Genomic DNA, 26,035 nt, shown 5'->3' with positions numbered 1-26,035 from the left:
AAGCTCCCTGTAAGTGCCTCAGAAACACTTTCCTTAATTAAAACACAGCAAACGCAGATTGCAGCTCACAAATCAATCAACGGCATCTTGAAAGAATGTCAGAAAATTGTTGAATTTCGGAGCAGAGTCACATTCAAATTAATTTCCTTCAAACTGTTCGAACAGATTAGCAAACTGTAAAAAAAAAAAAAAAAAAAAAAGAAAAAGAATATATTTACCAAGAGAACAATGGAAAACTCAAAACTGTAGTGCAAAACATTGAAGACGATCTTTATTGTTCACAGTTAAACACAAGCCACTGCTTTAAGAACTTCCTTTTTTGCCATTTCTTCCCAGATTCTCCAGCTCCGGTCAGTCCTGGTTTCTTCCATTTGTGCTGATTGTACCCTCTGTCTTGGTTTGCTGTAGCTACTACAGTTGGCATTTAGGATTGTTGAACATGCTTTAGATAGCGAGGCAGAAGGAAATGACAGCAGAAGTTCCCAGTGGACAACAGGATTCAGACAATCAAGTTTAGTTCAAAAAAAAAAAAAAGAAAAGAAAAGAAAAGAAACAAAAAATAACAGGGAGACAGACCCGTGTTCATCGGGGCCTGTACAAAGGAAACCCATTGGACCAGATTATGCTTGAGAAGGTGACACGTTACAGCTGAACTGAACCAGAACACAAAGGTTCACACGGAGGAATATACTGAATTTCCAGGGTCTGGGCTCGTTTTAGTCATCAGGTCTTATTTAATTGTAACACGTGTACCCGACAGCACAGTGTGTGGCTGAACAAACGCAAAAATAAATACATAAATAAATAAATTGTCCCCGTGGCAATATGCCAGCGCTGGGGAAGGATCCCACAGAACAACGCAGGACCGCCTCGTTCCTCAACAAAACTCGCCGCTTTCTGACCGGCGGCCGCAGCTCGGAGGTTGCCGTGTTTGTGGCGGGAGTGATTTTAAAAACAGTAACGAGAAAGATGGCTGCGTTGCTCGAAATAAGGGGCTAGTCTTTCATCTGGTGATCTGATCAGAAACTCCCAACTTGCTTCACAAGATGGGTAGTTTTAGCTTTCACACTGGGGGGGGGACCTGAAATGATCGTGAGCTGTGGGGACATATTACAGAATTTATCACTCAGGCCTATTGCAGCGGACTCATACGAATAGTTAAAACTTTTATTTGTCTAGGCTTTGAAAAACACAGCTTTTAAATACGTGCCATCGGAGGTCAATTCATTGCGACGAGAAAATTATCCTTCAAGAAAGCCATGCCTTCACTCACAGGCCTAAATTCTTCTTCAAAATGGGCTTTTTTTTCCCCCCTAAACAATGGGAGTTCTGCCAGTGAAAAGTCAGCTACTGGTATCATAAAACAGAATTCGACTCCTCATCATGTCAGACAGAAACTGGCTTAAATTAAACCTGAGCTTCCTGTAAGCTGGAAAAAAAAATAATAAGCTGAATCAGGCAGGAAAATGTGTCTTAAAATTTGGGTGACTTGACCGTTTAAACATGAAACAGGAAGGCTTTTAATAACTCATCGACATCCTGTCAGTGTCTTTTCAGCAGTCTTATCGTTTAAAGTCTTGCATGTGCACTGGCAAAACATCAACTTTGTGTTTAGGTTGGTCTGAAATGAGGAAACACTTTGGGGGAAAATCCTGTTGTCCACTCAGGGAAGTGGGACAAATAACACTGAATTCCAAAGAGTTGCTGACATGTTACTCTTTAGCTGATTTGTAGCTTTCCTCCATGGTTAAATTTCAGTCTCTCCTCTCGCCTGCCCTTCGTCCCGGCTCAGTTTTGTGTCCTTAACTGTGCTCGTGATGTGTTTCGTTGTAGTCCATGATCTTTAGCTGCTGCTGCCGGGGGCGAGACGACCCCCCCTGACCCCTGCCTCTGCCCTGCCCCGCCCCTGCCTTTCTGCGGGGGCTTTCCTGGCTGGAGGCTCGCTGCTTGGGCTCAGAGGGGGGCTCCTTGGTGGGCACAGTGAGAGGAGGGGCAGATGTTGTGGCAGGGGGTGAGGAGGGGACGGGGGGAGGTGCAGGGCCCATGGTGGCGATATAACCTGGGCAGGGCGGTTCCACGCACAGGTCAGTCTTCAGGCTGTGGGCGAGACCCGCCAGGCGTGGGGGCGGCGGTTGCTGCTGTTGTTCCTCGTCGCACTGGCTCTCGCTCTTGTTGCGGAACAGCTCCCGCGCCCTCATGCCCAGGAAGCTCTTGGCGCTGGGGTACGAGCCCACAGTGAGCGGCGCGTCAGAGGCAGGCAGGGGTGCGAGGGGGTTGGCGTGGGGACACGACAACGAGGGCTCCACCAGCAGGGGCGGGGCCAGGTCCTGACCTCCGTTGATGGAGTTGACTGTCGACTTGGAAATGTTGCTCGCCTTTGGTTGCCCTGGCAATAAAGTGCTGCCGTTGCCACGAGGGGAGTCATGTGGCGATCTGCTGTCCGCCTCCTCGTTGGTGTGAACTCTACCGGGTCCATCTGGAATTGTGACACTGGAGGACAAAATTTGGATTTGTCAAGAGAAATATTATCACCAAACTAATAACTCAGTGTGCATCCTGTATTTATCCTTTTTTTAAATAATCAATACGCCCAGTTTCCTAAAATAAAAGCTGGGTTTCTCCTTTCCGCAGCCTAATTTCTGCATCTCGCTCTGCCTCCAGCACACCTTAGACAGAGGTGCACCTGCGTCTCTTCCTCCTGAAAAGCTTCAGTGTTCATGTGTGAAAACAGCGCAACAACTGAAGCAGAAAAGCAAGTTAGGAGGTGGTTCTGCAGATGCATGAACCACTATGTGGATTACCAACTTCTTCAGTATTTCAGTATCGGTTGGTTTAATGTATCTGAACGGTTTAAAACTCAGTGATCAGTTTGACTGTCAGACTCGTCGTTAACCAGTTCGGAACCTCGATCATAGATTTACAGCTAAAAGTTGACAGTGTCCCACGTTTGAGGCAATTTTTTTTATTATTATTATTTTTAGAATGCAGATTTTCACACATCTATTGGAAAATATGGGGATTTCCTTGGGAATGAACGCTCAAACTGCCCCAGTTTTAGCTCGTTAGGTACAACACGTCAAAAATACACACTCCACATTAACCTGATGGTGTTGGAAAGCATCTGCCCGCCCTCACACAAACTGTACTATAATCTGCATCAGTGTAATTGCTTATATACAGAAAAAGAAAGATAAAAATGATGCCATGTCATTAATTTAACAAGTTAACAACTATGTCTACAGCCACACTAGCAGTTCAGTGAGTGTGGTCTGATGACGGCAGTGCTTGTTATAGTGACAGCACTAACACAGTGATTTTTATCAGCTATAATATTTACCAGTCCTACTTTCAATTCAATTCATTTTTATTTATATAGCGCCAAATACAACAAATGTCATCTCAAGGCACTTAAATAATAAAGTCCAATTCAAGCTAATAGGAATTCAATTCATTGCAATCATAATTATTTATAAAATAATTATGCTAACATAAGTAGCTTTAACTTTCAAATGCTAACATTTGCCAATTCACACTACACACAAAATACAGCTGAAGTCGTGTGGAATGTCATTCAGTGAGTAGCTAATTGGTCATAAACCAACAGATAAAAGTTCTGAGACGGATGAACTTTTCCAACTTGACGATCCCCTGAGTAGCTGTATGAGATTTTTTCAGACTCGGCCAAAATGGCAAACAGCTGTTACAGCTTTCTAGTCATGACCAGCCAACTGCTTCCAAAACCAACCACATTAATCAGTAAAAAGTGTGTCATGTTCATAAAACTGTGACTAAGAAGCGTCTGTCTGCATCATGTAAAATGATCTGACAAAAAAAACCAGATGCACCAAAACCAGCCTGACCTGGAGTCTGCGGGGGTGAGTGTGTCAGCTCTGGCCCCTGGAGGCGAGCTGGCGGCGGTGCTGCTTGCTGGAGCCTCCACCTCCACCTGGCTGTAGAGCTGCAGGAGTTCAGTCTGCAGCAGCTGAGTGATTCTCCTTTGAGCTTGATACCTGCTGTCTGAGGCCTGCAGCTCAGCCCTGACAAGAAAGGCACAAGGACGAAGAGGGAGGGAGAGAGTGGCAATTTATACAGTTAGAATATACATATATTATTCTTATAGTGCCAACTCAGTCTAAACAGTCATCTCAAGGCACTTGAAATCGCACATATTTTAAGGAATACAGGGTTCAAACACCCTAAGTGAACGGATACTCACTTTGCTTGACATTTTACATCTTCGAGGAACTTCTTTTGCTCCGCGATGAGGTGCTCCTTCTTGGAGAGGTGAGTCTCCAGCTCAGCAACTCTCTGCCGCGCTGCCTCCAGTTTCTGCCCTTGAACCAGCAAACTCTGCTTTAGCGTCTCCACCTCCTTCGCATAAGACAGCTGCAGCATGAGGGACTCCTGGGTGGTGGTAAGAAAGCATAATTAAATATGAATGTAACAATTTGTGCTCATACAACCCGCTTTTTGGTTCGTTTTGTAGCGCCTCGTAGTGCATGTTTCCTGTCCACTAATAAGAGCAACACACTGCCTGTTGTAAATCAAAGAAACAAACCGTCATGCTTTAAATGTTGCAAAAAACATGAAGAAAAACATGTTGGATTAATTTATTTTGTAGCCATGAGGTTAGAAGTTCCACAGCATAAGCAGGCCAATATCGCTCATTAACCCCTCGTGAGTATTCTTCATTGGTAGCTGTCACACAATCGACAACAGTGGACAAGCTAAGACTCCACAGTTAATCTTTACTGTCTGCAGAACGCACAGAAGAGCACTCATCGCAGCGGAGCAGACGGTGGTGGGGATGTATGACATAAATAAACAAAAAATGTCTGCATCTTCACGTCTGACTTTAGATGGCTTCATCCTCCAAGCCAGGCGCAAAGTGAGGGCTGCACGAGGCACAGTGGAAAAAGAAGAGAGGGACGCACACAAACTATCAGAGATGGGAGTCAAAGCAAAGAGAATCCAAATATTCCCACCTGAGCAAACATCTCTTAATGAAAGCAGGACAAAGTGGACACAAAGATGTGTGAGATGGGTCTTTAGATGACGGGACAAGATTTTGTATCTGATCAATCATATGTAGGATTGCATGCACGACGCACTGGTTACTGTCACTATTCTACTTGGTGTATAAAACAGAGTTTTTTTTAAGCTTTGAGTTCTGTAATTTGAACATTATGATTGAGCAGTGGATCTATTGCACTGTGCAAAAGTCTTCAACTTTTTACATTTTGCTTCCAAGGAGCCACTTTTCATGTAATCTTTTAAAGTGATCTTGGACAATAGTTCTCCAGCTTTCTGAAGGTTTTTCTAAGTTTCACTTTGGACATTGGCTGTTTTTTTTTCACTTATTTTAGTCCACTTCTTGAACCTTACTGTCATTCTTGACTGAATGAGAAGTGGCCTACGAATCATAGCAAAAAAAGGAAGGCACCTTACTCAAATGATGAACCAGCATCATAAATTAACTTTAAAATGTGTCTATGCACTTTGTTCGTGGCAGCCTGCCTCAAAGAGACGTTTCTTCTCATCTCATTTTCTGCACCTACAAAAATACAAAAGATAATCGACTGAAAATCAGTGGCAACAGGTCTGATGGAGGGATGAATCCTCCCCAGAGCCCGGACCTCAACATTACTGAAGCAGTGTGGGATCATCTCTGCAGCCAACATCCAGAGAAGAGCTTTGGGATGTCTTTGGAATAAAAGGTGGTCAGAGCAAATACTGGCTTTCATTAGAATTATAAAAAATTTTTGTAAAATATACAGTATTTCCATCTGTGTTTACAAGTGTTTCTACGTTTTGCGACACCTATTTCCCATGTTCCAGGTACAGAAATGTGGAGTGGCTCCAGATGTCTGCACAGTACTATAAGAGGTAAATAGACTCTGGACTAGTTTGGCAGCCCTAGGAGAAGTGAGCAGTGGGTCTAACTGAGAACGGTTCGTCATTCATAACGTAGTCCAGCATTAACACATAACCTGCTATCTTCCATTTGGTCGTAAACAAGACGATCATCTTCATCTTCTGAGTTGCTTCCATGCTACAGAACTTGCAATTTATTTGATGAATTCATCTTAAAAAAGTTTTTCTTCTTTTCGTTTATCGTTCACTGAAATAGCTTCACTTGACACCCAACATGTCTAATTAGCGTCCCTTTCTTCACCTCAGTACACCATCTTACAGTTCCATACATCTTCCACGTATACACACACTCCATACCTTTGTGTTATCGGAGCCCGAGTGCTGTATTTCCTGCATGGACAGCTTATGCGCCTCCCCGAGGAGCAGCAGCTGCTTGTTCAGGAAGCTCATCTGCTGCTGGGTGCTCTCGCTGGTGCTCAGCTGAAGGACAAACGAGACAAACCGTCATGACAGAGTGCAAAGTAGCAAAAATTAAAGATGCCCAAAAGTATTTGGGAAAACATCACCATCAAGCACTACAGAATTACTCAATGATCTTAGTCCATTCGTCAACAATTCAACAAGATGCAGCAAATGTGTCAAGTGAATCATTCGGCGCATACATCATTCATTGGCGCTGCAAAATGCTACTCCATGGCAAAACTTTAACACAGAAGGCGTTTATGCAAGCCGATGACGTGACATGCAGCTACTCTCCTCATCCTCTCCCACAACACTGGTGTGTTCTACACCTTAACATAGCAAACTGTATGTAAGTGAGCTAAAAGCTAATGCTACTTACAATAAAGAGTATAAGGCTGACATCATCCAGAGCCCCCCTCCTCGATACCAGCAGGGAGTCTCTTTAAACACGAGGAGGGACGTGGACAGAGTCTGAGTAATGACACTTGGCTGTTAGCCAGTTTTAGCTGAAACGAAGGCTCGATTTTCTTCCTGAGGCGTGAAGATCAACGGTTCTCTACAGTAAGTTATTTATTGGTTTCTCTAGCCCGAAAAATGCAAAACAATGAAATCGGGTGTACTCGGGTGCAACAAACTCTTAGAGATCAAATAACGGTCAATTTATGTAGTTTTATTCCAAAAGTTAGGGTTGCTTTCGCAAAATAACCTTCAAACTTAAAGACATCTATTTTACTCTTTGCAGTTCTGCCTGGTTAAATTGATTATATCTGTTATCAGCCCTGAGTGAATCTCTGATTGTGGTCTATTCATTTTTCTAACTTGTCATTTAGGTGCTTGTTAGAGTAGTTTGGTCTGAAATGCGTCTTTCCTGAAACGGCCGCTCGCATGTTAGGATTTTGTTTCCGTCTGGGTCAGAGGGGGAGAAAACAGACTTCAGACAAAGCCCAGCAGGCAGAAAAACACTCAGACCCCTGTGTCGCTGACCCAATAAATAAAAAAAAAAATGTTGAGCTGTCTGCAGAGAGGTAGCTGGAACAGGGGCATGTTCCTTCGAACTGTCCTGCCCACTTCTTCAGTTTGGAAGATCAGAAGTAAAGACAAAAAAAATTTATCGTGCGACTGCTTTGAAAAAGCAAAGTTCAATAAAAGCTTGCAAATCTATTGTAAACTTTTCATTTTTCATCATTGCAGATTTGTCTGCAGAATCCTTTTATTCTTCTCTGAAATGTTGTATCAGCACAGATGAAAAGCCAAGGCAGGGATATGAAATGTTATCCAAAATGAACATCACTGTGCCAAAAATAAGCCCTCAGAATCCACAATTACAACTGTACCACCATGATGGCAAACACCTATGATTATTAATGTAAAACGGAAGAAAACCCTTAAACTGTTCTGAGGATTTAAGTATTAGCACATAAGAGCAAACATTCTGGTTATTAATAATTCTTAAAATTGGGTAAATGCAACATTATTCATTTAAGAAAAACTAGGGCAAAATGCAGAAACGGTGTGTCAAACAATAAATCAAACAAGTAGCAACCAGGTGCTGCTGAATCATCAGAAAGTGAGAGCACCTCTATAAAAGCAGAAAGTTTCACATTTTTCTGCTCTGCAGCATTCAGGTGTGTGTTAACACGATGCCAAGGAGGAAAGACATCAGCAATGATCTTAAAGAAGCAATTGTTGCTGCCCGTCAATCTGGGAAGGGTTATAAGGCAATTTCCCAACCATCATTCTACAGAGAGAAAGATTATTCACAAGTGGAAAACATTCAGGACAGCTGTTAATCTTCCCGGGAGAGGACATCCAAGCAAGTTCACCCCAAGCTCATAATGCATAGCAAAACACAGCATATCAGCACAGACACCGCATACCAACTGTCAAGCACAGCAGTGGAGGGATGATGATTTGGGCTTGTTTTGCAGCCACAGGATCTGGGCACCTTGCAGTCATTGAGTCCACCGTGAACTCCTCTGTATACCAAACATATTCTAGAGTCAAATATGAGGCTGTTTGTCTTATGGCTAAAGCTAGGCTGAGTGTAACCACAGTGTAACATGATCATCTTTGTTAGAAAAAAAAATAAAAAATAGGCAGAGATGCCAAGACTAAAACAAACGAATATAAACATTTCAAACCTGAGATGGGACTTTAAATCAGATTTTCACTTTACCAGAGCACAGCTCGAGTCACTCTTTACCTTGATGGTCATCTGGTTGAGGAGGTGACCAGTGTGGCAGACTTTGTTGTTGGCCCTCTGAAGCTCCGCCTCCAGTTCGTCCATCCTTTTTTGACACTCTTGTAACTTGCTCTGCAGAAAACAGTTCCAATCATTACGACTGTAGCAGGTTTATTGGAAGTTTCACAAAAAACATACACACTTATGTATGCCTGATCCATCTTTGTTGGGACTGTGTGTGTGTGTGTGTGTTTGTGTGTGTACCTGAAGCTCCTGGTTCTTGGTGTAGTAGTCGTCCCGGGCCTGCTGCAGCTGTCTGATCTGACTGTGCAGCCTGGTCACCACCGTCTCGCGGTCCTCCCACAGCTGTCGGTACCGCTGCTGCTCCACCTGCAGGCTCTCCCTCAGAGACAAAATGTCCACACTCTGCAGGTTCAACTGATCCTTCTGCTCAGTCACACACACACACAAACACACACACACATTAGTACAGAATACACTGAGGTCATTCGAACTAAAAAAAAAAAACTCAACGTGATGATGAAAAAGTGTCCTAATGCGGTTTAAAAGGAAAACAGAAACTGGCTAATCTGTGATGATGAGCACGTGAAAACTTGCCATAGCATTGTTCTGCTCCTCCAGCGCAGTGGCGTTGATGATGCGTCGGAGGAGGCGTCGGTTGCGGACGGCGTGCTGCTCCCTCTTGTAGCGCTCGTACAGCAGCTGGTTGTGCAGCAGGAGCAGCTGGCTGCGCAGCGTCTGCAGCTCCTCCTGCGGAGCTGAGCCTGAGTAAAGCCACGGTAACGATAACGGCATTAATACAGTCGCACACAACGTGCTTTAGTTTCAGTGCTAAACAAAGCCAAAAGTAGAAAATCTGAATCATCAGTTCAGTTTTGGCACAGGAAATTTAAACAGAAGTACAATCGGCTCTTGCTTCACACCTTCATGGCGCTAACTGCAGGACCGCATTAGACTTTGTGGCCATAAACATCAGCACGGACAGATTTAATCAGAGTCTTTCCATTTAAAAAAAAGAAGCTGAAGGTAAAAACTAATTTCCTCATCTGTGAGGCTGCTATTTAACTGAAGTCACCGACATAACTCCGGACACAGTGCTCTGCTTGTAAACATGTGGAAAAGAGTTTTGCTGTGACTTTATGACCATCAGCCACACATGGAGTGGAAACTTTTTACGTTTTAGGTGCAATTGAAGATACATGACCCCATCAGGGGAGATTATTAAATCCCAGAGTAGTAATTACACATAAACAGAGAGTTTCTGTCTTAATGTTCTGTTTTGCTGTGAACTGCAGCTGGAGAAAATTTGATTCTTGTGGTCTGGCACAGAAATAAAGAGGGAGAGGAAATCTCTAAGCGACCAACTGTTTCCACGTCTGAGAACAGGTACTGTGTGACTGTGAGAACTTTGTTTTCTGATGAACCTCAGCTGAACTAATTCCCCTTTCCGACTTGGTAGCACTTTAACACAGTGCTCATGTCTCAGAGCTTGTGACTAATCACTAGTCATGCTCAGATAATGATCCGGCTGCTGCTTTTATAATAGCTCCTTTTATCAGTGGACAGTTTAGTGGTGGGAAATCATGTGATGATTTCCTGAGGCGGAATCACAATTCATTCTCCGCATAGGTTTAGTTGAACTTGTTTGATCATGTGACTAACTGTTCATATGGCTGTCAGGATACATCGTTCTTCTAAAGTTCTAACATCAAGTGGTGATTTACATCCCTCTGTGCAGCTGTGATGCTTCGTGTGGGACGCTGGCCTGCTCGCAGCTTCCATTTCTTTTCTTTTAACGGCAGAATAAACGAGGGCGTAGTCTGTCCAACGAGTGACATCGTCACTGAGTCATCACCACTCAAGCTTTTGCTTAGTGGGAAAGGAAAGTTTAAACAACACACTACTCTTCCAAAGAGCCAGAGCCATGGATAAGGGATGTTTCCAGGGCAGTTTGACTCGCTTTCAGCAGAAAAAAAAAACAAAAAACTTTAAGGCTGAATTTTATGATGCTTGATGGAGAGGTCGGCGCATCACCAAACGATGAATTTATAGCATTTTACAGCTTATCTGGATTACTTTCTTTAAAACTGGAAGACTTAGGAGAGGGCTGCGTGTCGTTCAACTTTAATGACCCGTTCCATTCCCCTGACAAGCCATTTATATGCCATATTAATGTCCCCCGTGACGCTGTGTTCACCCACCCTCACTGTGAAGCTGTTTTGAGTGTTTTACCTCCAAAATGTGTCCAGTCAGCTGACTTACTTGGCAAAGGTAATCTGTAAACGGAGAGAATGGAAAGAAGATGGTCGTAAATTGTCGGTGCACATAGAGAGTTTTCCCTCCTGCCCTTGGGCAGGCGCTTCAGAACCCTCCGGATAAGGACCAGCAGACTAAGAGACAGCTTTTTCCCCAGAGCCATCACCTTACTGACCTCTGCCAACCCCCCCCCCCCCCCCCCCCCAAAAAAAACCATCACTCACTGTAATACTGGACTGTTCTGCACACGCACACTTTAAACAAGTTGTTTACACAGTACTGTGTACAGAATATTGCACTAGTTTAGTTAGAAGGTAGCTACTGTTTATTATTTATGGACTATTTAATCCTCACCCCATCTGTATTCTTATCACCCAACTTATCATCTGCCTATTTCCTTTATTGGAAATCATGCTGCAGTTCCTGTGAATAGTCTATCCATCTGTATAATACGTTTGCAACACCTCAATCAATCATTGTGTATATTTTGCTCAATCACCTGTATATACGGTCTCATTGGAAAATAGATTTTAATCTGCAAATACTGTCCATATGCTATAAAAACCACCTGTACATACCTCTATATACCACACAATGTATGCTGCATGCACTCACTGCTTATTGCACTTCTGGTTAGATGCTAACTGCATTTTGTTGCTCTGTAGCTGTACATGTGTGATGACAATAAAGTTGAATCTACCAGATTTGACCAGATTTCCAGAGCAGTTTTGCACACAATACTGTAGCAGCTGCTGCACATCGGGGTACAGAATGAGACGGGATGATCGATTTCAACATTTTCCACAACAAACAGCCCCTCGCACTTTCACTCCACCTGTGTGGGGTTCAGTTGAGGGAATAAAAGTCCTCCTAATGAAATTATTATTTTGTTCAATTTAACTGAATCCGTCACGACATGGAATGTTATCTATCCGGCATATTAGTAAGTATGTTCATATGATTGCATATGTACATGCAAATAGAGTATGAATAAATCATGCTCAGTTTGGTTGTAGTATCCAGAAAAGTCTGAGACCTTCAGTTAGTTAACCTGTGCATGTGAAAACCTATGAACCGTTTCAAACCGAGCTCCTGAACGAAAGATTGGAAGCGGTTTCCAGATTTCTCTCGCTATGCACAATATCATTGAACGATTCAAGGAATCTGGAGGAATTACTGTGTGAAGTAAATGGGCCTGAGCTGCACACCTGTGATGTTTGACGAATAAGATGGCCCTGCATCAGAGTCAGACCCACGATTCCATCAACAGCCGATATAACCACAAACACAACGAATCACTGTGGGAAACTTAGTCGAGCACGAGTTACATTCACAAATGCCACTTCAAATTTGACAGAGCATAAAATAACCTTATGGTAATGTTATGTTTACCCAGAGTAGTAAACAAGTTGTACCAAGCTGTTGCCCAACTTATCAATATCCAGATAATGCTCTTATGCTCATGTAGAATTGACCACATGGAGAAAAAAAAAAAAGGTGATTTTTCTCGGTCATACTTAAAGCGAGATACTTAAGGGCAAGCTGCCATTATTACAGCAGAGGTCATCTTGTGTCTGACTGAGGAAAACATTCAAGTGTGAGGATGACGAGCCCCTTAGTCATGCAAGTTAGTTCTGAACACACCGCTGACTTTACCGACTCTGCTGTTGTCTCACTGGCTCAGAGGACCGACTCACTGCGTGTGTGCGCATGTGCGTGGGAAGAAAAAAAAAAAACGACTTCACAAAGTCATCCTTGTTCTGACTGGGTGTTTCCTTTGGTCTTCACTAACAGACTAAGAGCAACTCACACAGGCTCTGCACATGAAGACACACATGAGCACCGTCTTCTGCAACTTTTATACATGTAAAAAGGAAAAAAAAGAGAGAAATAGTTCATCTAGTTCAAAACAAACAAACTAAAATCTGTCCTGAAATTTCACTTTACTCCTGAAAGGCAACACTTTTTAAAAACAAGCGACACCCAGAACTGAGAGCCGGTTAGAGTCGGGTCCCTCACCTCTTGAGAACTTTATCGTGGGTGTCACTTCCCTGCTGAACAAGGCGATCCAGCACCTCCAGTGGTGAAGCAGACACGACCCCTTCCTCCTCCCCGTCCTCCAGCCCCTCCTCGCGCTGCAGCAGCCTCTCCATCGCCGCCTTGTGCACCGCCTCCGATGTTCTCTGGCCCACAAACAGCGAGGCCGCTCTGGGCAAGGCCAGGTCGAATAAGGATTCGTACGGGGCCGGAGCCGGGGTCTTGCTGCACGGGCTCGGGGAGAACAGCCTGAACTTGCCCACCTCGTCGTCGGGGGCGGAGGGGCTTCGGTGCAGGTGGTGATCGATGGGAGTGAAACAGGACTGGAAGGACCAGGACTGTTCCAGGGCTGAACTCCTGCTGTCTCCTCTGGCTCCTCTTTCACTGCAAACGCTGCTGCTATTCGCAGTGAGCTCCACTTTGTCTGGTGTTGACACGGCGTGGTGGGTTTCTTGGATGGGGCCTCCGGGCTGGGTGCTGGAGAGGGCCTTGTCTTGTGCCTGACAGCCAGTCAGAGTCTCAGTGGTGTGACAGAAAGGGGAGTCAAAGCCCCTCAGGCCCAACTGCTCCTGCTTATCTTCAGTGAGCTTCAGCAGCTCTTCTGTGATGGCAGCTGCAGCAGAAACATACAGAGGCTTGTGATGCATGAATCAGAAAACAAACATCAGCCATACTGCATAGATGGAGGAATGACAAGTTTAGCAGCTCAGGTTATTCAGTTTAACAGTTTCTTTTATTCAAAAAGGTGGTCACAGCATTGGAAGGGCCTTTATTTTTACCACTCAAGTGGGATTTAAACCAATAACTATGCAGAATAGGATGTAAACAGGGAAGTGCTGGGATCCTGGATATTCATTCATTCTGATATCTGAAAACTGATATCTGACCTAGAACAGAAAATCATTCCACGTTTCGTTATTCTGTCTTTCTATGACACTTTTGATTGATTTCGGCAGCTTCTAGGAGCTACGCACTCACCCTCCTCCTTCTCCTTTTCTGTTCTCAGCTGAAGGTCCAGCTCCTGCTTCTTCATAAAAACCGACAGCTCCGTCAGAGTCATGGAGACGTTCTCAGCCGTTCTTGCGTCTGAAGAAAAAGGAGAAAAGATAAAAGAACCTCAATCACAGCCGCTGGTTTGATCAGAAAATTAAACAGTTTTCACTTGGTGAAAATTAAAATTGATAGTATTCCTGATTTAAAAATCTATCCAGTTCACTTCAGTACAGTCAGGATTCCTGTCCAGAGGCCATCCTGAAGGAATCAAAGTGGACTTTTCATCATCTCTGATCGTTACCTCAGTAAAAATGTCCGGATCACAGCTCATTTTAACCACATCTGTGTTAAACAATGAAGCTGCCAGTTCAGGCTCCTTATGAGGGTCTATTTGGGTGTCAGCATATTAGGCCCATTCTATAGGTTATATAACTATATATAAATACATATAATAAAAAAAAAAAATAATAAAAAAAACAATCGTATTTCTCTGCGTCCAAAATGGAGGACTTTTAGGAAGTGATGAGAAAACAATGACGTCTGACCTCTGTTAGCTGCTGCCTCCGAACTCTTCTCTGCATCTCGAACTGGTTCTTGTCTCACCAGTACAGGCTTACTTGTTTCTCCTTGCCGACGATCCTGAAAAAAAGTCACACAGTTCATCCATCACGAATTTGTTTCAGGAGACAGCTCGCAGGTTTCTCTGTGCTTCTTGTCAAATTCTCTGCACACTTTAACGATATGCACTCGAGTGAGTGAAAAATCACTATTAAACCACCACCAGTGTGACTCTGATTGGCTTATCGGTCACATGTTTTCAGATATTCTTTATTATTCAACACAAAAGAAACAAAAAGCTCAACGATTAAGCTATCGTGACGTTTCACAACGGTGTGGAGACATACTTTTCTTGGTGGACTGGACTGGACTGTGTTGGCTGGTAAGGAGATTATGGGGAAGTCATCTGATAGGGTAGGAGGTGGGGATGAGGTGGCTGGAGTGCTGGAGGCTTGCGATCCTTTACCTCCTGCTCCCGTCAGAACAATCGGCAGTGAGCAGAAAAGAAATCAGAAAAGTCACTTCGACACAAGATAACAAAACAAGAACGAGCACACCGACACGGTTCAGAACGATGTAAGCTGTACCTGATGTGCTGTGGAAGCGGCTGGGAAGGTGTGAGGCACTGTGGGAGAGCTCCGAGTTGGGCGACATGCCCCTTGAGGAAGGGGGCGTGGCCATGCCACACAGCGAGGAGGGGCTCCATAGAGGGTCCTTCCCCCCACAGGAAGAGTTGAGTTCACAGGTGGAGTTCTGCATCAGAAAGGGACAGAGAAAGAAAAAAAAGCTTTTAAGAGCATACTTAAAAAGAAGAAAGTGACCATTACACAGTGGAAGCGAGTGACCGTCTCCAGGCGCTGAACCGTTAGACATCTTTTCATATTAAGAACAACAACCAGAGTGTGCAGGATTTCAGTGCTAAAACGGCAGCTTTCCAGAAATATACTGCATCTAAGACTCAATATTAATTACTAAACAGTAATAATGGAATGGTGGGAGGTGGTTACAGTCTGTAAGTCTGCGCTTTTCCCCCCCCAAAAAAACAAAAGGCCAGAATCCCATGTTCCCCAGATTTTCTGCCTGTCTGAGTCAGTGGGAGTCTAACACAGACACAAATCCTCTAACAGACCCCAGGAGGCAGAAAAACACCCAGACTCCTCCCTCACGAAGCAGGCCCAATTACAGAGAGGGAGGGACGACATCTCCAAGGCAACCAACTCTTGCTGGTGCTTACAGAGGGGAATGCACCAGGAAGATGAGTGAAAGGAGTTGTAATTCCAGAAGCTTGACTCGACTATGAGCCGGCCTTCAAAGGGGACCAAAGACTTAGTTTCTCTCCAAATCTTTTATGAAAGGTAGTTATTGCTCTGATTAAGGCCATCAGAAGGATTTTAAGCATTAGCGTGTGTAAGCAACTCCGGGGGCATAGAAAAGTTTGGCTCGTCTGGTCACTGAGGTTTTTTTTCCTCCAGTCCTCAAGGAAGAACTGCACCAACTCCTTAAAGCTGGATGGATTGTGCGGTTATCCAGCATTCTTTAAGCGATTAACAGATGAGGTCTGGCCTTGGACTCGGCCATTCCCACACATTAAATTGTCTCCCTGAGGCCACCCGCGTGTTGCTTTACCAGTATGCCTAAGACTGTTGACAATCTGAAAAATGAACCTCTGATCTAAATAAACAAAGCAACAAAACAGCAAAAAGGGGGGGGGGGCAATTATTTCTGGATTAAATCAGTAAGCAGAGGCTCAGTGACACAGTTATCTGGCATCACCATTTGGAGAGTTTTTCATCCTATTAGGGATGGTCTTACCTGCCGTCGGGAGGTCTGTGGGCTGCGGTAGGAGGACTGCGTCCCTGAGAAGGGGGGCAAGGACAGGGGTGGGGGTAATGGCTGCCGTGGAGTGGAGAATGGGGTCGAAGAAGAGCTTCCTGTAGTCAAGACAAACAGTCTGATCAGTCTACAAATGGACGAAGCCAACAATCTGCAGTCTCTCTGCTCTTTGGCATTTTTTCTTTCATACAAAACAAACAAAAATAATAATTACAGAAGTAGTTAAAATGAGCACTATGTTTCCACAGTCAATTCATTTAATCAAATAAAGATAAAAATGATTTAGTTCAGCTGTTTTGCATCAAAAATGAAGCCAATAAGACGTCAAATGTAAGAGCCAGCAAAAACCTGTAGCCATAAAACAGCTTCTGTTATGATGAAGGAGCAAAAACCAAAACTTGTTTGGCTATTTCCAAGTAATCTTTTTGCTGAGTGTAACTTCCTCTCAACGATACACGTGTGTAAACTGCTTTCCGGCTGTATCTAAACACAATGTGACACTCAGCTCTCCTATCTTGCTTTTGAGTGCTTGTAGATATCTGATTAATTCTGCAGGAAGCAACCGGTTCCAGTGAGAGCTGAATAACAAACACGACCAGTATATAACCGGGCTGAATCTTTGCGGCCAACTGCCGCACATCACAATCATAGATATCACTTTTTGCATGTTTTTTTTTTTTTTTAAAGTAGTAGATGCAGATAAAGGGAGATGAAGACATCTTTTGCAAATATGTTGTAGCGCGGCGATGACCAATACTCACGACATGAAAGAAAAGTCCAGAAGAAGCCTAACATTTTTTACTTGCACATGTCCGAGTTGACTTTTTTCTTAGTGTCTTCATCTTTAAAGTTTTGTTCCAAGTTAGCAACTATGTTTTTTACAGAAATGCACACCTTCGCCTTCATCAACACCTTCTGGTGACACCAGCATAGTATAATAGCTCCGCACCAGTTAGCACAAACATGCCTTAAAGCAACACTTGAGAAGTTTGTGCAGCTTAAAACTAAGTTCTTCCGACTCTTCCGGAGTACACAAACCTTTGTTATGCACAATTCTGAGCCAGAAACTGCCCTGGATCGCCAGGGGGCTGAGATACCACAGCTCATAACTTAGGTTTCCACACCAGTTTTGCTTTATGGTCTCTTGACATTTTTTGTGGACATTTGATGGTGCCTTTGCGGCCTCTTCAAGATGAGAAAAAAAATCCATGTCTTTAGCTGCACGTGTGCAAGGGCTCATATGTTTAGTTAAATCCCAAAAGTGTAGGGGCAGCCAAAGAGCGAAAAATCTGCTGAATTCTTTAGTGTTACTTTAAGTGCATTTTCTGTGATGCAAGATCTCAAAAGTGCATCACAAATTCACCGGACACCTCGATGGAAATAGCTTGTGCATCTATTGCATAGTTTTTGTTTCTCTATCAAAGAGCAAAACATTCTTTAACAAATGTCTACAGTACCAATACAGATTCTGGACCAAACCTACACATTCAAAATTCTGATACCCGTTTCTACTTCAATGTCCAGCATTACTCGAATTCTAATGAGTGTTTTCTGACCATAGCTGCTCTGGAGGTCTGTGTAGGGGCTTGAAGTGCAGTCTTGTGGTCGAAGGTGAGCTTGGGGGTAAAAATTCTCAGGCATGGTGGCATAGCCCTCCTCACAGGATGCCTCCTTGGGGTCTAGAGACACTTTGGCACATTCAATGACGATATCGTGGATTTCATACTTTTTCCACCTACGGGAAAGGATTGCACCGTTAGGCAGAGTAATACAGTGGACTTATAAAGGACTGAATATGTCAGAGGAAGGAAACTCTCACCTGGTGGGGTCAAGCTCATGGTCCTTAGTACCTGTCACCAGCTCGGGATGTATACGCACATGTTCAAGCATCGGCTGACGGGAGGAAACAAAAATGAACATTTATCAACCCTCAACAAGTTAAATTAGGAGCACCAGAGCTCAGCAGCGTCAGCAACAATGTCTCACCTTTACCACCTCCTCAAATGTCTCCATGTTCTCCTTCATGCTGTAATGGGAGCGTAGGTAGGACACAAAGTTGCACGGGTACATGCCGTAGAGTCTGTGGAAAAGTGAGTAGACGCTGGCTTGCAGGTGGATTAAGTAAACCTCTGAAACATGCCCTGGATGCCAAGAAAAATAGACATAAATTTAAAAAAAAAAGACAAAAAGAACAAGTGTTAGTATCAGGTTCAAACTCTCACAGCAAAAATTTTTTTTTAAATAAATCAAAGTTGCAGATTTTTTCTGTTTCTGAACTTTTATTTAATGATACACAGCAAGTCCGCCATCGGCCTTCACCCCACCTTCAGCTACCCGTGTGCCAGTTTTCTAAATCTCCTTCGCAACCAAACAAAACAGCTTCAAAGCTGAAATGGAAAGTTTTTCCTTTCTTTCAGGTAACTGAGGTTGAGCGTCAAAACTAAGTCACGTCACACAAAGTTAAATCTCGTTGTCTGGGACGTTCCAACCTGGATTCTTAAGGTTCCACGATGCGAGTCGACCAAAGATGTCAAAGTACTCCCACAGGTGTTGTTTTCCAGCTTGAGGGATCATGGGCAGCAGAGTGATGAGCACCAGCACTCCGGTTATGAGCACTACTACATCTGTATCCGTCTAGCAGGAGACAAAAGATTTGAGTTTTGAAGTTGGTGACTAAGACAGAGATTAGGAGGATAGCTAAAAGGTTCATATAAGACACAGACTGATGCTTAAACAGTTGTTTTCTAGCTGCTTCTGTGTATATCATATCGAGAGTTCTTTATATGAACTAATCAAATGGTCAACATAAAGAAATGCACAGGAGGGAACCTGTCGAGTGTGGAAAACATACCACATATTTTTATTTTCAAGCTAGCTGAAATGATTTGAATCTGTTCTTGAATTTGTATTATTTATGGGTTTTTTTCTCCTCTCAGAGTACAGCACATCACATGGTGGAAACTCGCTCTCATTAGTACCGTAGTGTACAGATAGCGGTGACAGTGATGCAATTGTTTTAGCCAGACTACAGGGCTGCAGTCACGCAGTGTTCTGTGAAGCTTGTTTACGTGTTTCTAAATCAGAGTGTGGGACAAACTAAGTTTTGACCTGAAGACGATGCGAGATAAAAAAGTCAAGATCATCGGATTTATTCTAATTCAACCAGAGGAGGATATATAGTGGAAGAAAATTGAAAAGAAATTCAAACATTTCCATGTGAACCACAGCGGTATGGCTAAAAACACTTGATCTAATCGAGGATTTAAACAACGTGTTTGAGGAGCATGGACACAGAGTACAAAACATCCTGACATCCAGCACTGGGATATCTGAGTGTTTACCTTCAGGCATTTCAGCAGAGAGAGCAGCAGAGGGTAGCGAGCAATCTTGTGGATCCAGGACGGCTGCTTGCGGACTACATGGCCAAGCAGCGTGAGGATGGGCAGCCGGCAGGCCTGTTTGGTCATACAGTCGTTCATCTTGTCTAGAAGGTGCTGTGGGGGGGGACATGGCAGGGTTAGCTCTGTGTCCGACACAATCGGCACCAAAGAAACGAAGCTCAACCTTTTTTTTTTGTGCTCAAATACAAGAGCAAAAAAGTTAATGTTTTTTTTAATCTGTGAGAAGAAACAACAAACAGCAATAACTTGAAAGTTAATTCGAACCTGTATAGTAATGTATACGTTTAAAGTTGATGTCACCAACTTATCCTTCAAAGAAGTTTTTCTTATGAAAAGAGCTTTAACATAAGTTCACAGTTGTGGTTCTCACCTTATCATGTGGCTCTCTGACAGAAGACAGGATATGCATGGCCTGGGCGGAATTCGTTTCCAAAAAGTAATCCACCAGCCCATTCAGCAGCATGGAACCACGCTCTTCGAGAAAAACAGAAAGGAGATTATCAATAGGTTTGTAGAAGTTTGGAGTTTTTCTTCTTTTGTTGACAAAGCCATCTGACATACACCAGGCAAACCTTTCAGCATAGTTATTCAAAGCTCTAATTAAAAAGGCGGAGCTACCAGTGCTGAGCTGCTCATTGATAAGGCCTCGGATCTCTTCTAGCTGGTGGAGGTCGGAGGTCTCCAGGAGTGGGAGGAGGTCCCCCACGTTGGGCTGTTCCCTGGCCATGGTGGTGGCAGTGCTGGAGGTGGAGGCCGCCTCTCTCTCACAGCGTCCGTCCCTGCTTGCCTGGAGGACTCCTGGGGACCACCCACCAATACAGTCTCCAGGCACCTCTGCCGATTCACAAACATCACCCAGAATTAGGCTACGGCTACACGGAAATGAAACGAGGTTTTTTTTTTTAAAACCGGTACGAAAATTCTTGCAACCACACGGCAACGCTGCTGTAAAGACTCAGGTCCAGACGAAAACGGATGAAAACGATGAAACGATGCAGTACACACGCCACGCTGTGAGACAATAGAGAAGTCTCACAGCGTCAACGTTTGACTGACGCAAAAACTTTTTAGCTGTAATAATGGAAACGAAACGACCTCGTTTTCAAACTTTCCCACTCTGGAACCCGTTCTCAAAAACTATCGTTTTGGGGTAGTGGGAACGCCGGCTCCGTGTGGCCGCGACAGCGAAACGATAAGAAAAAGTATCGTTTACAGTGAAAAACGTTTTCGTGTAGCCGCAGCCTTAGTTAGCGCTCAGATGCGGGATTAGTGCTCCAATACGAGCTTCTCAGAATTTTTAAAAATGGCCGTGAAGAACAAAAAAAACTGTCTGAATTTCTACAAAGTCGTGACTAAGATTACAGACGCGGTCTCAAAATTTCTAAAACTTTATGGTTTTAACTGTCAGAGTGTTGCTTCGAGCTCTCCCTTTCACTCTGTGAATAAGGCACAAGCTGCTGAACAAAGCCGAGTATTTAACAGCCATATATTTCCCTCAGGTGCTGGGGAAGAATAAAACTAACTGTATTAATGCAACTGTTTGCGAACATGTTTACCACAGCGACTTCATAGCAGGTTGCCGAGTCGCACCGGTAAACAAGATGCTCTGGAGCTGCCGTGTAAACAAAACCTATTTTGGCAGCTCGTGAACCTTTTAGATTTCATCCTCTACAAAAATATGTGTTGCGACATGCCTGTGCAGTAATAACTGCTGCGTAACCGTTCAGCTTGGGCAAATTAGCCAATTCTTCCCAGGAGCAGCTCATCAGTTTCCAACAACATTTCTATTGGATTAAGGGCAGCATGATGACTTGGGTCATTCCTAAGCATTAACGTTATTTAGTTTAGAACTGGCCTGGTGACCAGAAAAATCTGAGTTCATGTTTCAGTTGCTCTGGCACAATGTGCTGCTGACTGGCCCGTTACAGCCTTTTATCTGATATGAGGCGACAACCCGTGGCCTGTTTAGACTTGCATGTCATAGCTAAGGTATGAAATATGAAATATAATAATTGCCCAAACATGCACTGAGAGCACATAGAAATCGGATCATTCAGACTACATAGAGGTGGTCTGGGCTGTATGTGGCAACGTCCCTCCATTAGTGCGACAGCAAATGTGTCCTGGATAATTTGCTTTTCCAACAGATGGACCTACCCACTTGTAAAAACCAACAATGCATTTGACAAACTCCTGCACTAGAGGGGGTGCCAAGAATATGCTTCATACCTCTGCTCACATCTGACCATGCAGGATGTCACTGATCAGATAAACAATTCATGTTTCTGGCATATTAGGTGAGCTTTGTCTGATAAAGCCTAACAAGCCTGTAAAATCTTATCAACTAATGTCAGACTCGTAAACAGCTTTGGACAGGTGTGTATGATGATGATTGTGGGCAGGAGGTTGGTTCCTCAAATGAGTACGTGATGTTTTTTAAAACTGGACACCAGCTGGGCTCTAAAATGAAAATGTAGGCTGCCAATGAATTTGCATGTAGATAAGAGGAACTCTTGAAATGAACTCTTTTCTCTGCTAAGTACAAACTGCAGGCTGTCCTTTTCCTCTATGCCTGATTTATAGTCGTCCAGGAAAGCCCACGGAGAGCCCTCACCGTCGTCTGAGACCCTCCCGGAGACGCTCTCCGTCGCTTGCGTGCATCGCCAACATTCCTATCTATCCGCCTATCCTGATATCCCAAAGTAGAATACAAAAGTCGCACCAAATCCTCAAAACTGGACTATATAAACACTGATTTTTCCATACCAGCCTTGGTGCTGGAGTTAAAACTTCTAAAACCAAAACACTGTGCAGCTTTATCAACAAGAACAAAGCCAAACACAAGGCACAATGTGACAGCATTCAATAAAAGTTCAGACTAACAGATTAAGCGTTGCACTAGATGCACATCTGTGACCTCTGATTGAACCTCGACAGAGAAAATCCATAAAAATCCTCCCTAAAATCCTTTAAAAAAAAAAAGTGCTTCCAAAACACAACTAGGTCTAAAGGGTTTGCCTTTTCAGATTATTGGTTTGTTTGTGTCGTCTGTAATACTTTTAAGCTAGACGGTCATTCCAAGAAAGGAGGCCATGGGAGCCCTGCAAATCTCCATCTGAAAAACAGGCATAAATAATCCTGATCGGCAGGTCATTATCATCAGGGTGTCGGTGCCCAGCAGCTTATTCCCTCACTGGAAGAATGAATCAGCAAGATCTCACTTCCACACCGCGTCTGAATCACCTAAACCTTAAGATAAGGATCCTAATATGACTATCTTCTTTTTATTAGCTCACCAATGCAAAATGGAGTCTTCAGACACATGAGTTATTTGTTCAGAAATCCGAGAGAGACGGAGTTTATCATGGAGTGCAGCAAGAAGAAATAACCAAAAATCTTGCGTGCTTTCACTTAAGTCCAAAAAAACATGACAACACATGACACTCAAGGCACTTTCATTTCTAGCAAACAAACATAACATAATGAATGTTCTCGGTCGCTGAGGCGCGACAGTCTCATGGCTATCGATAAACTGCTGACTCACTGGGTTAGTTCTTGTGTGGAAAGTGGATACAAACACGAGCGCCTTGCAGGGCCAGGTCAGTGGCACAAACAAGAGCCCCACTCAGTGTGATCTCACGCAGCTTGGGAATGCTCAGGAGCGCACAAAGAACCTTTATGCAGCCCGAGCCCTTCCATGTACACACTGGAAATTACATTTGGCTGTGTGCGAGCCGTTATCAGCAGCCTTCAGCGAGGATATTCAAAAGCACCATCAGAAACGAGATAAACAACCTGTCTGGGCGACTTAAATCCATGATTTTTGCCAACATAGCCGCTCGGTTCGGCTCGTTGCGGGGCTAACAACAACTAACATTATCTTTGTAAAAGCAAATGATCTAAATGTCTGATAAGAGAGAATGATAGCCATCAGATTTCCTCAGAGCTCAGTAAAATAACCATGCAGATAAAATCTTAAATTTGCTTTTGTTTGACTAAGATTCCAAACCTTTAGTAATTTATTAGCCTACTTTCTGAATCAATGAACCAGTAATCTCTCTGGATAATGATAGGTTATATGAGAGACCGAAACAAACCAATCATTAAGATTGAATTCTTAAATGAGGCCAAATAGTTGCACGACAGCTTGGTCATTCCTTTTTTACAGTACCATATGCAACAAAAGTGTGGCTTATTTATCAGTTAAATTACTTGACAGAAGGAAAAATAACTCACAAATGACCAACCCCCCCAGAAAACTAACGGTTAAAGAAGGAAAATGATCATTTCAAACTTTTAGGAGCTACACATTAAAACAGCCTGACAAATCTAAACTCTGGGAATCCCACAGACAGATGCTTACCCAGACAGGCAGCTTTGATTACGATCCAAATACTCATCCTCTTTTAGACTGTAGGCATGATAACTCACTTTATGATGAACCAATAATATGACCGAAAGCAGCAAGGGGTCTGTGGAGGAAGGTGAGGAGCAGCAACTCTTTTCACCTCCGAGTTTAACATCCAGTCTTACTCTGTTGTTTTCTGGAATTGTCCCCAGGTATCTGGCTGGGTAATCACCACGAGGAATCCTGGGCAAATGTTGTGCTCACATGCTGCCCTCTGGAAGACGTCTAGAAAATGTCAAGGCCTTTCAGGACTGCCGTGCGAATGTGAAAACCGCTCAGGACACGGAGCCAGCAGCACGCTTTTCTTGTGATCTTCGTACTGCTTCGTGCCATACCGCAACAGCTTCAAAAGCAGAGCAATTTGACAAAACCTTATTTTGCTAACTTCTAACTCTTGAGTTGTTGTTTTTTTTGTTAATTAGCACAATTGTGCAGCGTTTTACAGCTAAGATACATGTACACTGTATGCAAAAGTATGTGAAATTATGTTAAAAAACTACATCTCAAAATTATCCAAAGGCCTAACAGGCACAGCCATGCAGTAGGTGTCCCTGAGGAGACAGGTGGGAGCGATTAAATCGTCACGTCACATTTAAACCGAGGACTAGTTTAACAAATAAATAAAGGATTCACTGTTTCTTCACGTTTGCCAGTGTGGATATGGCAGATCTGAGACTGGCTTTGGAGAGTAAAAAAAATTTGAATATTAATGAATAAGTAACACTGTTTGAAATGTGCAAACATTTCATGTTATTTTCGTGTCCGGTGAGGTTGGTCCGTTAGAGTAGACCATCCTAAAGCCTGGCAGCAGCACTGCAGCTAAACGCGACTGAAATGGTGAAAGAGAGGTGGTGGAGGAGGTCAAGCTCAAACTAGCCACCCATTTCGTCTCCACGCCGGTAGGAGAGCTGTGAAACCACAAGGCACTAAAAACATACGAACAAAACCCTGGTATTAACGATATATATATATATATATATATATATATACACACGAATAAAGGTTAAAAAGCTGTTTGGCTGATTTTCAGTGAGGTGCTGCCTGCAGATTAGAGCAAGCAACGTTGCAAAAAAAGCTGCAAAGGGTTCTTGCATAATGAGGCGTCGTGTAAGCAAGTGTGATCCGCATCGGTTATAGCATTAATCTATTTGAGTGGCATGCCAAAGGACGGCAGAGGAGAGCCCGGGCAGGTGGAGGTCTGAGACGGAGGAGCAGATGCTGTATGTGGAGTGACCACTGGCTGCTGCTGCCTCTCGTAAACAACTCGCAGAGAACAATGGGGAGGGTTGGGTTTACTTTAACCGCTTGTGAAAAATATCAAGACTTCTTTTCTGAGGCAACCCGGCATGCACCTATGCCACTACAGAACTCAGATGTAAAATCACGATGAAATCTTTCAAACATCCACTAAATCCATCACTGGGTCTTCCCAAAAACAAGTCAACCCCAGCGCCGACGGCTAACGTTAGCTGGGAGCAGCGAACCACTCTCGGTGGAGGATTTATTTCGCCTGTCAGTCTATTCAATCAGAGGAGAAGCAAGCAGAACCCTTCGAGTTCACCGAAACATGTCACATGCGTTAATATTCGGCGAAAAGACAAAGCATTATACGTAAATAAGCAGACCTGTTTACCTGTTAGAGTAGATGCACTCCACAGGGCGCCGCCATCTTGAACACCTCACAGCCCATCCCACCGCAGTCAGCCTCCGCTGTCAAGCTCTCTCTCTCTCTCTCTTTCGGATTTTATATTGGCGGTTGGCAAACAACTTTTAGTAGCATTACCGCCACCTACTGATATGGAGTGTGGATCACATGACATTTATCTATATCCCTATATTAATATATACCCGTTCAATATATATATATATATATATATATATATACATATATATATATATTCACACACCTATATATATACCTATACGTCAACACTCATCTATACACCCATATATCTATTTATGCCTACACTTTTACATACTCCCTACTCATATACCCTCATTTATATACTT

General features: G+C 43.5%; 1 protein-coding gene across 1 annotated transcript; it reads right to left on the bottom strand.

Moving 5' to 3' along the window:
* Positions 1-244: 244 nt before the first annotated feature.
* On the bottom strand, positions 245-25,751 carry tsc1b (TSC complex subunit 1b). Its single transcript, XM_075455173.1, has 22 exons — positions 25,659-25,751; positions 20,236-20,451; positions 19,988-20,091; positions 19,558-19,710; positions 18,706-18,850; positions 18,203-18,357; positions 18,036-18,109; positions 17,773-17,951; positions 16,196-16,314; positions 14,971-15,136; positions 14,731-14,852; positions 14,371-14,464; positions 13,811-13,918; positions 12,815-13,445; positions 10,772-10,815; positions 9,137-9,303; positions 8,783-8,965; positions 8,540-8,650; positions 6,232-6,354; positions 4,217-4,404; positions 3,861-4,037; positions 245-2,490 (listed from the first exon to the last, which is right to left on the bottom strand). The coding sequence occupies exons 2-22, from the start codon at positions 20,342-20,344 to the stop codon at positions 1,803-1,805; spliced, it is 3,840 nt and encodes a 1,279-aa protein (XP_075311288.1). The 5' UTR covers positions 20,345-20,451; positions 25,659-25,751; the 3' UTR covers positions 245-1,802.
* Between the last annotated feature and the right edge of the window lie 284 nt (positions 25,752-26,035).

Source organism: Odontesthes bonariensis, chromosome 22 (assembly GCF_027942865.1).
Source record: "Odontesthes bonariensis isolate fOdoBon6 chromosome 22, fOdoBon6.hap1, whole genome shotgun sequence".
NCBI lineage: Eukaryota > Metazoa > Chordata > Actinopteri > Atheriniformes > Atherinopsidae > Odontesthes > Odontesthes bonariensis.
This window is presented reverse-complemented; position numbering and strand designations above follow the sequence as displayed.